Below are 14,231 nucleotides of genomic sequence, written 5' to 3'. Positions count from 1 at the left end.
TTAAACTAATACATCTAATGTAATAAAAAGGCTACTCAATGCATCTACGGCTAGGAAATTATTGAGCCACATAGTAGAAAACGGGTTGAGCAACGAATTGGCGCTGGCGTTGGAGGCGGGCTGGGGCAGCCTTACGCAATTTAGCGGCACGGACGGCACTTTTGCGAGCAGCAGCACGGCGAGCAGTCAAACGGGCGGATTCAACAGCTTCTTCTTCGGCGGCAGCTTCTTCAGCAGCAACAGCTTCTTCTTCAGCTACAGCAACGGCTTCTTCTTCTTCGGCAACTGGGACAACTTCATCAGTTTCTGGTGGGCCATAGACTTCATCAGGTTGGTTGGGAGTTTCTTCTACAGGGGTTTCTTCCACAGGAGTTTCTTCAACAGGAGCTTCAGCTTCATTGAATGGTACTTCAGGTTTCAATTCATCAGCCGATGGATAGGGGGTAACAGCTTCTTCAGCGACTTCTTGACGGGCCAAGAAACGATTGCGTCTACCTTGGAAACGTTTGGGTTCGGCGGCAACCAAAGCAAAAGCCAAGAAGGCAACGAAAAGGATTTGCATGAATTTAGCCATGTTTTGATTTGTTTGGATTATGATTTGTTGTTTGAATAATTCGCAACTGATGTCTTCTTCAAATTCTATTCAACTATTTATACAACATTGATTGCCTTAGAATTTGTAATGAATCAATTTTGTGCGGGTGCGTGTGTGGTTGGTCATGTTGGTCTATGGTTTTTATTAAAAACCATTCGACATATTAATAATTCATAGTTGTGTGCGAATCTACTTCCTAACCATACATGGAGGTCAATCATAACCCGCCATTGTGAATGAAATATAAATGCAAATAACTTCCTGTGAAATTAGATGCCGAAAATTCTTAAAATTAATAATAAATTTCAATGGCAAGTAAAATAATTTTTTCATAAGAAGAAAGTAACAAAAATGTAAAGAAATTTAGAAATAAAGAAAAAATCATAGACGAGAAGGTTTCCCTAATTGAAGATGTGGAGGGATCATTTAAATCAATAGCAAATATTATCTCTATATAAAGAGATACAAAATTATTTGGAAGAAAGTTTTGCACGCCTTGCCAGTGTGTGCACTTGTTTAAGGCCGGTTGTCTACATTCATCTTATAATGTTTAAATTGTCTATAAGGCAAAGAAGATTTTATACGCATAATCGGATTTTATATCTGCACAAATGTTGAAGTTCTAAATCCGGGCCGAAGGCCGTTTGTCTACGTGAACTTTTAATTTGTTTTGGGCGTTATGCCCTACGTCTAATTCTGACATTAACCCCAAAGTTGATTTATGAGTTTTGTCCCTGTCAATTTAGCCCTGTTCATTCTTTTGTCGCCCTGCTGCCCAAATTTTGCACATCGGTATATTTCATCCAATCTTACATAAAGTTAAAAAGTTGGTAAATATGGTAACTCCTCTCAAAAAGTATGGTCCTCATTTCACCCACAAAAGTTTAAAATTTTTCCCATATAACTGTAATTTAATGCTTGAGCTTAGATGTGTGCTTGGACTTTAGTAGTTTTGAAATATTCCCCTGATATCGTACTTACATTCCCTGTTACCATACTACAATAATTTTTGTGGTGAAGGAAGCGTCGGACCTAAATATTCTATTCAGAGGTCAAACTAAACAAGTAAAAAAAGTATCAGTCGGATTGGCCGACAGAGATATACCCTCAGCCTGTGTATATTGAAACAATTTTTTTTTCCAAAAAACGTATGTTTTTAGAGTGTTTTAAAAATTTTGAACTTATGAACCGAAAAAAATGTTGATTAGATTAAAGAGCAGAAGTTTTGCTGGGGAATTACTTAAAGGAATGGATCGAAATAGACTATTATGGAAGTCGATCTCCAGCCACTACATATGGTGCCATAGGGGGGTTTTACTCCCTTCGGGCTGTCTGCTTAAGAAGTGTGGTTTTGCCCCTGAAAAAAACTTTTACCATCATAATTGAGGCAGCGAATGCAAGTTGCTTCAACAAAAATAAAAGTGATTCGATAGCAGGTCTTAAAGTGAACTTATCCGAAATTTTGTTCGGGAGGTACTGGATGAAGTGGACAAATTTAGTCCATATTTGAACCTGATCTATATCTGGTAGATATATTAAGATTTGTAAAGTATGGACCAATTCGGCCACTCCCTTCAAAAGTTACCGTACGAACAATTTTTCCGAACATTTTTGAAATTTTGTGGGGGAGGTACCTGTAGGAGTGGACCGATATGGGTTATCATCCAACTTAAACTATGTTTGGACAAAATATAACTAAGGGCAAATTTTGGACCGAATCGGCAGATCCGTTCTAGAGTTATCTTGCGCTACAACCACCACGCATGGTGTTATAGGGGTTTTTTACAACTTTCAGGCGATTTTCTCAGGAACTATGGACTTGCCCCTAATGAAACTTAGACCGTCGTATGGAGGGCAGTGAATACAAGTTGCTTAAACAAAAATCAGAGCGATTCGAGAGATGGCCCTAAACTGAACTTTTCCGAAAATTTGTGTGAGAGGTACCCGAAGGAGTGGGCCAATTGAGTCTATATTGAAACATTATCTAAGTCTGGTACACATTTTACGATGTGCAAAGTATGGACAAAATCGGTTACTCCCTTCAAGAGTTATCATGGGCACACATTTTTCGAACATTTTCGAACTTTTGTGGGGGAGGTACCGGAAGGAGTGGACCGATATAGCCCATCTTCGAACTTAAACTAAGTTTGGGCAAAATATTACGAAAGCCAAAATTTGAACCGAATCGGTTCATCCGTTCGAGAGTTATCGTGCGCTCCAGCCAGCCAGACAGACAGACGGACGGGCATTGCTCAATCGACTCCAAATTGTCTGAAACACATTTCGCCCAAACATACTTGGGGTCTAAAACCATTATTTCGATGAGGCACATTTTGTCCGTATGAAAGTGTATATACCCTCGTTAGCATAAATGCTGAGGGTATAAAAACCATCAATCCAAAAAGGGTATTTTTATACCCTCAGAATGTATGCTAACGAGTGTATATATACATACACTATCATGCGGGCAAAATGTGCCTCATCGAAATAATGGTTTTAGACCCCAAGTATGTTTGGACGAAATGTGTTTCAGACAATTTGGAGTCGATTTAGCAATGTCTGTCCGTCTGTCTGGCTGGCTGACTGGTGCGCACGATAACTCTCGAACAAAAGTTCAAAAATGTTCGAAAAAATTGTGCGCACTATAACTCTTGAAGGGAGTAACCGATTTGGTCCATACTTTACACATCGTAATATATCTACCAGATATAGATCATGTCCGAATATGGACTGTTTTTGTCTACTCCTTCCGGTACCTCCCACACAAAATTTTTGATTAAATTCACTTTAATACCTGCTATCGAATCACTTTGATTTTTGTTGAAGCAACTTGCATTCTCTGTCTCCATTACGGTGGTAAAATTTTTATCAGGGGCAAGTCCATACTTCTTGAGAAAACAGCCCGAAAAGTGTTAAACATTTCTATGGCACCATATGTAGTGGCTGGAGCATGGCAACTCTCGAAGCTTTAAGCTTTTATCCTAGTCCATATATTTGTCGGGAAGTTCATACGCCCAAAATTTTGAAACCCCCTTAAATACATACGTTTTTAAAGAAAAAGTATTTTAATTCACATAGGCTGAGGATATATCTCTGTCGGAAAAGCCTACTGATACTTTTTTACTTGTTTACTATGAAATTTGGATTTTATTGGGATAGTTGCACTGTTTTCGGTGAAATCCAGGCCTGAAGTTCAATCGTTTCGAATTACCACATCCTGGCATTGTGTTCCATATTACAATCATATAAAGTCCGAACAAATCCATATAAAGGACCAAAAACTTAAAAAAAAAGTAAAAAAGTATCAGTCGGCTTGGCCGACAGAGATATACCCTCAGTCTGTGTATATTGAAACAATTTTTTCGCAAAAAACATAGGGGGTTCTTACACCCTTCGGGCTGTTTTCTCAAGAAGTGTGGATTTTCCCCTAAAAAAACTTTTACCATCATAATTGAGGCAGCGAATGCAAGTTGCTTCAACAAAAATCAAAGTGATTCGATAGCAGGTCTTAAAGTGAACTTATCCGAAATTTTGTTTGGGAGGTACTGAATGAAGTGGACAAATATAGTCCATATTTGAACCTGATCTATATCTGGTAGACATATTAGGATGTGTTAAGCATGGACCAATTCGGCCACTCCCTTCAAAAGTTACCGTACGAAAAAATTTTCCGAACATTTTTGAAATTTTGTGGGGGAGGCATCTGAAGGAGTGGACCGATATGGCTTATATTCGAACATAAACTATGTTTGGACAAAATATTTCTAAGGCCAAATTTTGGACCCAAACGGCAGATCCGTTCAAGAGTTATCTTGAGCTCCAACCACCTCACACGATGTCATAGGGGTTTTGTGCAACTTTCAGGCTATTTTCTAAGGAAGTATGGACTTGCCCCTTATGAAACTTGTACCGTCATATGGAGGGCAGTGAATACAAGTTGCTAAAACAAAAATCAAAGCGATACGAGAAATGGCCCTAAACTGAACTTTTCTGAAATTTTGTGTGGGAGGTACCCGAAGGAGTGCACCTATTGAGACCATATTGGAACCTCACATTACTCTGGTAGAAAGTTTACGCTATACAAAGTATGGACCAAATCGGTCACTCCCTTCAAGAGTTATCGTGCGCACAAACTTTCCGAACATTTTCGAAATTTTGTGGGGGAGGTACCGGAAGGAGTGGACCGATGTAGCTCATCTTCGAACTTAAACTAAGTTTGGGCAAAATATTACGAAAGCCAAAATTTGAACCGAATTGGTTCATCCGTTCGAGAGTTATCGTGCGCTCCAGCCAGCAGGACAGACAGACAGACAGACGGACGGACATGGCTAGATCGACTCCAAATTGTCTGAAACACATTTCGTCCAAACATACTTGGGGTCTAAAACCATTATTTCGATGAGGCACATTTTCATCGTATCAAAGTGTATATACCCTCCTTAGCCTAAAGGCTGAGGGTATAAAAACAAATTCAAATTGACATGGTTTTGAATTGGCCTCATATTGACGTCTGATATTCTGCCCGTTACAAAAAGCTATTTCCACGAATATTTCCGAAGAGACTACAGTTTATAGAGAAGGTGGAATCATCGGAAAATCATATTAGCATCTTCCTAATGGGGTTTGCCACTGACAAAAAATGTGCGTGTTTTTGTAAAGAATCGTAAAACTGGATTTCTGCGAATTCATAATCATTCCAAATTTTAAAATATACATCGAAAATTGGACTCATGAATATGTAACAATTATGTTCACATTTTAAAGATTTGTAGATCAGTTTATGCAGAGAATCATTCGGGACCTCATGCGATACAGTAAGATTTTTATACCCTCAGCTAGATACGAAAAATGTCTGTCGGTCTGGCTGGCTAGTGCGCACGATAACTCCCGATTCGGACCAAATTTTGGGTATCGTAATATTTTGTTCAAACTTAGTTTAAGTTCGAACTCCTTCCGGTACCTCCCCCACAAAAGTTCAAAATTTTTCTGTAAAATGGTCTGAACGATACCTCTCGAAGGGAGCAATCGATTTGGTCAAAACTTTGCACATCGTATTATTCCTTTCAGATATAGATCGGGTTCGAATATGAACTTATCGGTCCACTCCTTCAGGTACCTCCTACACAAAATTCGGATAAAGTGAAGTTTAAGGGCTCCTCTCGGATGGTTTTTCAATTTTTTCAGTAAGTTTTCCTTGCGGCTCCCTTTATGTCGGTACAATTTTTTTCTTGTGGAAGTCCATACTTCCTGAGATATTGGCCTAGAAGCTCCAAGAAACCCTGACGGCACTAACTAAAATGGCAAATCCGCAAGATAATTCTCGCCTGGAGTTTCTGATTGGTGCAGCCTTTGCACATCGTATTATTTCATTCAGTCATGTATCTGGTTGGTAAATGGATTGTATCGGTCCACTCCTTCGAGTAGCTCCCACACAAAATTCGGATAAAGTAAAGTTTAAGAGCTCCTCAAGGATCGTTTTGAAATTTGTCAGTAAGTTTTTTTGCGGCTCCCTTTACGACGGTAAAATATTTTGCCGGAGTAAGTCAATACTTCCTGAGATATTGGCCTAAAAGTTTCAGGAAATCCTGACGGCACCAACTAAAATTGCAAATCCGCAAGATAATTCTCGCAGGGAGTTTCTGATTGGTGCAGGCTTTGTACATCGTATTTTTTCATCCAGTCATGTGTGGGATTGAAATATAGACTATATCCGTCCTCTCCGTCGGGTACCACCCACACAAAATTCGTATAAAGTGAAGTTTTGAGCTCCTCTCGCATCGTTTTGACTCTTTTTCAGTAGGTTGTTGGAGCGGCCTCATTTACAATGGTACATTTTGTTCCGGAGTAAGTCTTTTTCGAAAAATTTCTTTCAAACTTATTATAACGTAAATTAATATTTCGAGTCCTTTATGAGGATGTTTGGTTGCCCAAATTGTTGGTATATGTCAATGATATGGTATAGCCCCACATTACGGTACCTACAGATTTTAAAGCAAACTCGTGATACAACATCAATATTTCTTAAATACGGCATAATTATTGTGTTTGGTTTGGTTTTGTTGTTGTTTTTTTATTCTTGGTCAGTGGCTGAGGGTATTTCTCCGTCAGCACAGACTGATACTTTCTTACTTGTTTATTTTTAAACAGACCACTCAGGAGTTAAAAAGAAGAGTTGTAATTTATTTCAGAAGGTTAAACAAACAACGGATATTTTCATAGAAGTGTTACTTGTCCCTTATGGAATACTCCATAACTAATTAGTCAATTTTAATTGGTTTAATTCTCAGAAGAGACTCAATATCCTTCCTCACCGAAAAATTCATCGAAAATAGTTTTTTTTGTTAATTAAAAAAAATATTTAAAATTTTTTTCGTTTTATTTATAAAAGTAACAACTATTTTCCCTAAAAAAATTTCAACATGACTAAATTTGGTTTCAAAAAAATGTGAAAACAATAAAAACAAATGAAATTAATACATGAAAGTGAGAATTATTCTCCCAACATCTTCTATGGCTTCAGTTAGCCTATTGGGTAATGTAGTAGAAGACGGGTTGAGCAACGAATTGGCGCTGGCGTTGGAGACGGGCTGGTGCAGCTTTACGCAACTTGGCGGCACGGGCGGCACTTTTGCGAGCTCCAGCACGACGGGCAGTCAAACGAGCAGATTCAACAGCTGCTTCCTCTGCAGCGGCAGCATCTTCCTCAGCGACAGCTTCTTCCTCAGCAACAGCTTCTTCTTCAGCGACAGCTTCTTCTTCAGCAACAGCTTCTTCTTCAGCTACAGCAACGGTTTCTTCTTCTTCAGCAGTTGGGACAACTTCATCAGTTTCTGGTGGGCCATAGACTTCATCAGGTTGATTGGGTGTTTCTTCTTCTACTGGAGTTTCTTCTACAGGAACTTCTTCGACAGGAGCTTCAGCTTCATTGAATGGTACTTCAGGTTTCAATTCATCAGCCGAGGGATAGGGGGTAACAGTTTCTTCAGCAACTTCTTGACGGGCCAAGAAACGATTACGTCTGCCCTGGAAACGTTTTGGTTCAGCGGCAACCAAAGCAAAAGCCAAGAAGGCAACGAAAAGAATTTGCATGAATTTAGCCATGTTTGAATTTAGGGATTTAATTGAGCGTTGAATAAAAGACAACTGATATCAATTATCGAACTGCCCAAACTATTTATACAGAATATTTTGTGTGTGTGTAGAATCCAACATTGTTTTTGTTGTTGTGCTATTTTTTCGTACGTGTTCTAGTTAAATAGTTTTGTTCATAAGTTTAGTTTTGTTATAAGTACTAAGTAGTTAATACATACACATTTGTTGACTTTTAATAAAACAATTTTATAATTGAACTCATGTTCTTGATTAATCATATTCTGCCCATATATGCACATAGGTTTCATAAACTTTTCGAACATCTGGTAAAATAAAACACATTTTCCAACGTAACGCCATCTGTTGTTGTTATAATCTTTAAAATTCAAATATCAGTGTTAAAATATTTTTGATCTTTATAGATTATAGATGAGTATTACATGACTGAAACGCCGCGGATACTTAATCCTAGCTTAGAAGGTTTAACTACAATTTGTTGTTTTTCGTAATTTTTTATTTCTTCGTAATATCATTTATCATTTTCCACTATAAATATTTACACGACTTATATTGTTATAAGTATATAATCCCTTTGGTTTATCGTTCACTTCAAATTTAATAGGGGATGTAATAGTAAAGGGGTTGAGGAAAATATTGTGGTTGAACCTGGTAGCGGGCTGGGGCAATTTGGAGACGAGCTGGGGTACCTTTGCGCAACTTGGCTGGACGAGCACGAAGAGGTTTGCGCAATTTAGCTGGACGAACAGCAACTTGACGAGCACCAGCACGACGAGCAGTTAAACGAGCAGAAGCAATTTCTTCTTCAGTAGGGAAACCATCTTCTTCTTCGGGTGGACCATAAACTTCGTCAGGAATGAAGGCGGGAGTTTCTCCTTCAGCGGTGACAGGTGTGAATGGAATTTGTCCATCAGTAGCAGCAGAGGCAAAGGGAATTTGTCCTTCGGGGGTCACAGCTTCATCAAAAGGAACTTCTGGTTTCAATTCATCGGCGGTGGGATAAGGAGTAACAGGTTCTTCCACCTCCTGGCGAGCCAAAAAGCGGTTACGTCTGCCCTGGAAACGCTTTGGTTCGGCGGCCACCATAGCCAAGGCCAAGAAGGCAACGAAAAGGATTTGCATGAATTTAGCCATTGTTGTTTGATTAGATTTTGAATATCGATAACTGATGTTCGTTTTCAATCAAAATGAACTATTTATACAAATCAAACAGTTATCAAAATACCAAGCCGTAATAATTAGTGACATTTTATTCCAATAAATATTGGCTTTCAATTAGTTTAGTGATTGGCAATTTGGCCAAACACTTCATGAAATTAATTGAGTGCCCAAAAACCAGTAGTATTTTGTGATAGATATTTAATATGAAAATGTTCTTTCGTATGGTTCCTATTTCATTATATCACCAATTTGGGTGAATAACCTCAGAACCACCGTGTTTCAAAATATAAACGAACTTAATTGCCAACAAGTGCATTTACTTAATTAAGATTTTGAGTATTTAAGATTTGCATTTGAATTACGTGCACACAGACTGAATTTTAAAATACAAAGGAAATTGAAAAAGAAATTAGCGACTAGTGGGAGTGAGAAAGAAATAGGCAACTGGTTTAGTTGTTAAGATAACTCCAATATAATATGTGTGTTCCCGTACTTTTTTAATGGTAAAAGTCGTAAAAGAGTGAGTTGTGAAAAATGAGACAAACATACAACTTTATTCAAAAAGTAAGGGAACGGAAAAATGGAAAAACTGTAAAAAAACTGGAACAAATGTCAAAGTCGGTCTACCAACCAATCAGAAGGCGGCAACCTATTTTTTACATGCTCCCATTTGTCGTGTAAAAACTTTTTAAAGAGAGCGTCATTCAGCGTCATTTTTGTTTAAAGAGAAGTGAACATTTTACAAAATTTTTTTGTACGGGAACGGTTTTTCGCAGGAACAAAGCTAGTTCTGGAACAATGCTAATATAGAACAACAAAAATAAAAGTATAGAATTTAATTAACACATGGAAGTGAGAATTATTTTCCAAAAATATTCTATAGCTTCAGTTAGCTTATTAGGTAATGTAGTAGAAAACGAGTTGACGTACAATTGACGGTTAATTTGGAGACAGACTGAAGCAGTTTTATGCTTTTGCGAGCAACAGCACGGCGCATAGTGGTTCAGAAATCTACTTTTCCTGGTCAAAGACCCATTTTTTTGTCATGACCTATTGTTAATTTCTACATTATCGAAAGTCATAGTGAAACTAAGGAACACAAAAAAATTAGGTCAAAATATTGGAAAGTGTGGATGGACGTACTCCTTAAGACGACAATTTTCCCAGATATTGGAAAATCCGCAATTTTTGCAAAATTTTTGGAGAAAGTAAAAGCTGCTTCTCGGAAACAATAAATAAAATGGTGTTGGGTAGGTAGATAGGACTGATGCCTTTAATAAATTACCGTAGCGTTTACACAAAGTGAGATATTTAATTTTTTAGCAGGTACTAAATTTTAGTGAAGTTTAAATTTGAGTGGGCTAGAACTTTTAGGAAACAATATGGAACAACGTCTCGTTTTCGCAAAACGAAGCCTGAGAGTGTCCTTTTTCAGCTTATATGTACTTTTGTATGGGTGACGTAGGGGATGGAAGATACCAAGCAACGGTCCTGACCGGTTTTAACATGGCAAAGCCCAGGATTTTTCTTGGTCCCTCTTTCATCTCAAGTGGACACTGACCTCCCCGTGGTGTCACCTGGGGAACTGCCTTTAACACCCGTTAAAGGTAGTGAGCTAACATGTGCCGCGTTAACCCATAAGAACGTTAAAAACTTGGGTTTGGGCGTCGGGTCAGTAACGCTCTCCTAGAAAAAAACAACCTACTATGAAAAAACGAAAGAAAAGCAAAACAAACCCGTCTAAAGTTGACGAACCCGCAAAATTTTAAGGACCATGATCTGCGAATCTGCACCTGGAATGTTCGCACTGTTTATAGAGAAGGTGCAATCTTCGCATTGGCAGACGCACTTGAAAAGTACAAGGCCGATGTTACTGCCATACAGGAAATACGATGGATTGGGAAAGGCGTCACAACAACATCTAAAGGTGACGCACTGTATTATAGCTGCCATGACGTAAAGCATGAGTTTGGTTGCGGATTCGTAGTTAGTCGGAGACTAAAACATCTGGCATCCAGCTTCACCCCAGTGAATGAAAGACTTGCTGCAATTCGAATAAAAGCTAAATTCTGCAACATCACCCTTATTTGCACTCATGCTCCCACTGAAGAAAAGGACAAACAGACCAAATATATATTTTACGAGCGCTTAGAAGAAACATATGACCGTTGCCCTGCCCATGACATTAAAATCATTCTAGGCGATTTTAATGCCAAAATTGGAAAGGAGAATATCTTTGGCCCAACAGTCGGGAAATTCAGTCTCCACAGTGAAACAACTGACAATGGTATGAAGCTGATAGACTTTGCAGCTGCAAAAAAACATGGTAGTTAGCAGTACCAGATTTAATCATCTCGATATTCATTAGGGCACTTGGCTGTCTCCAGATCAAAGAACAAGTAATCAAATTGTCATGTTGTGATAGATGGAAGACATTCATCGAGCGTGTTAGATGTACGATCGTTCCGAGGCGCAAACATTGATTCGGACCACTAATTTTTGCAGCAAAGGTACGTACCCGTCTAAACGTTGCAAATAAAGCACGAACAGACACAACGCGGAAGTTGGACATCGATAGGCTGCAAACACAACAGATAGCCACAGCATACTCCACTCAACTAGCCCAATTGCTTAACGCGAGCACTCCTTGTCCCGATAACATAACAACACAATGGCTAAATATTGCCCACTCCATGCAAACAGCCGCAAAATCCATACCTTGATTCCAGAGACCTCCACAAAGGAGTTCATGGTATGACCAGGAGTGTCGTGCTGCTTCCGAAGAGAAAAATGTGGCATATAGATCTACTTAACAATCAGTAGCAACGCGTAGCGCACGAGAGAGATAGCGGGAGAAAAGGAGAGAAGAGAAACGCCTTTTCCGCAGGAAAAAGAGAGAAATGGAAAAGCGGGAGTGTGAAAAAATCGAGATGTACAGTAGCCAGAATGAAGTCCCAAAATTCTACCAAAGAGTGAAACATCAAACAGATGGCTTTGGTACAGGCACATCCTCCTGTAGAGACCAGCAAGGTAGACTGGTAACAGACACAGATAGCGTGCTCAGGATATGGAAGGAACATTTCTCCAATCTGCTGGTATCCAATACTAGCGAAGACGATGATACCACAGATCCAATCCCAGAAGATGGTATTGAATGTTTACCACCCGGCCAAGATGAGGTAAAAACAGTAATCAACCGGCTGAAGAATAATAAAGCAGCAGCAGCCGATGGCTTACCAGCCGAGCTGTATAAAACCGGAGGCGACCCGCTGATAAGGTGCATTCATCAGCTAGTTAGCACCATCTGGCAGGAAGAACGAGTACCCGACGATTGGAACCTGAGTATCCTGTGTCCCGTCCACAAGAAGGGAGATAAGACTGTATGCTCTAACTATAGGGGCATAAGTCTACTCCCTATTGCCTACAAGATCGTGTCAGGGATATTGTGCGAACGACTAAAGCCTATGGTCAACGAGATAATTGGACCATACCAATGCGGCTTTAGACCTGGCAAGTCCACCATTGACCAGATATTTACCCTGCGGCAAATCCCGGAGAAGACCCAAGAGATGCAGATCGACACCTACCACCTTTTTGTCGATTATAAAGCAGCCTTCGACAGCCCGCTGCGTTCAAAGGTATTCCAAGCCATGTCTGAATTTGGTATCCCCGCAAAGCTCATCCGGCTTTGTAAAATGACTTTAACTGACACGAGGTCCTCAGTTAAAATAGGAAAGAACCTCTCCGAAGAGTTTGGTACCAAAAGACGTTTCAGATAAGGAGACAGCCTTTCGTGTGACCTCTTCAACATCCTGCTAGAAAAGGTTATACGAGAGGGAAACGTCAAAAGAAGTGGCACAATCTACACCAATAGTCACATGTTACTTGCTTATGCTGATGATATAGACATCATGGGCCGATCAGTAAAAGAAGTAACTGATACCTTTATAAAGGTCGAAGGAGAATCTGCTAAAGTGGGTCTGGCGGTAAACGGTGAGAAGACCAAGTTGATGGTATCTACGCGCAATGCGTCCATTGAGCTCGGACCGACTGTGGAAGTTGGTTCCTATAATATTGAGGTAGTAAAAGACTTCGTCTACCTCGGCACCTCCGTAAACACAACAAACGACATCAGTTGTGAAATAAAAAGAAGAATTGTATTGGCTAACAGATGCTACTTTGGTTTAAGTAAGCAGTGTAAAAACAAAGCCACATCTCGTCAAACAAAAATAACGCTCTACAAAACACTGACTACCCGTGCCGATGTATGGCTCCGAAGTCTGGGTACTTGCGCAAGCAGACATGGCAGTGCTTGGTGCATTTGAGAGAAAAATTCTTCGAAAGATCTGCGGATCAATCTGCGTTGACGGTGAATATCGACGTCGCATGAACCACGAGCTGTATCTGCTATACAACGACATCAATATAGTTAAACGTATCGAGATGCAGCGATTGCGTTGGCTAGGCCATATCATAAGAATGAGCGATGAGGAACCCGCTAAAAAGGCGTGTAAATACGGACCGCTTGGCGGTGCATGCAGAATTGGCAGGCCAAGGAATAGATGGTGCAAACAAGTGGATGATGAGATGAAAAGGCGCGGTATTCCAGAGTGCGAAGCAACAAATAGAGAGGAATGGAGATCTTTTCTTAGTTCGGCCTATGGAACAAATGTTCTGTAATAGGTCAGCTAAGTAAGTAAGTACTTTTGTATCTATTTCGCCCGTTTAATTAACATTTTTATTGAAATAAATGACTTTTTTCATGAGTTATATGAAAAACCGTGTAGTAGCTTTTTTATTAAAAAAAAAACTTAAAACAAAAAAAAAAAATAATAACAAATTATATTTTTCATTTTTATAGTTAATTCATTGGGGTTTGACCTTTTTTAAAATAGATTGGAACATATAAAAAACATAAAACCTCCAATATTTTGATGCGAAATGTGAAAAAAAACTCTAAATTTAAACTTTGACCTTGAATTCCTCTGCAACTACTATACCGAATATGATCGTTTTTGATTTACCAAAAAGCTGAATATATTATTTGTCAAACAAAAAATAAAAAATTTCTCTATCCGTTCAAAAAGGGAGTACACACTAACAGTCAAAACTGACAGTCAACGTACTTTAAGGACAATTTTCCGGCAAATATCAACTTTTATTTAGCAAAAAACGTTTGAAATGCAATATTTACGATATTATTTAGAGATTATAAAAGAAAATTTTCAATTAGGCTTTGATATTCACGAAATAGACCTAGATGACTGTCAGTTTTGCTTGTCAATGTGTACTATACTAAAAGTTATGGAGTTTTGACCAGGAAAAAACGATACTGAACCGCTGTGCGGTGGTAGTTCGACTGTGA

At 39.0% G+C, this 14,231-nt stretch overlaps 1 protein-coding gene across 1 annotated transcript; it reads right to left on the bottom strand.

Annotated features, from left to right (window-relative positions):
• On the bottom strand, positions 1–597 carry LOC141403633 (uncharacterized). The gene has a single exon (XM_073986365.1). The coding sequence runs from the start codon at positions 572–574 to the stop codon at positions 59–61; it is 516 nt and encodes a 171-aa protein (XP_073842466.1). The 5' UTR covers positions 575–597; the 3' UTR covers positions 1–58.
• Positions 598–14,231: the final 13,634 nt, after the last annotated feature.

The sequence above is a fragment of the Musca autumnalis genome, unplaced genomic scaffold, assembly GCF_047663935.1.
Source record: "Musca autumnalis isolate F117 unplaced genomic scaffold, ASM4766393v1 scaffold_4, whole genome shotgun sequence".
Taxonomy (NCBI): Eukaryota; Metazoa; Arthropoda; class Insecta; order Diptera; family Muscidae; genus Musca; species Musca autumnalis.
Note: the sequence above shows the minus strand (reverse complement) of the source record. Positions and strands in the feature narration are given on the sequence as shown.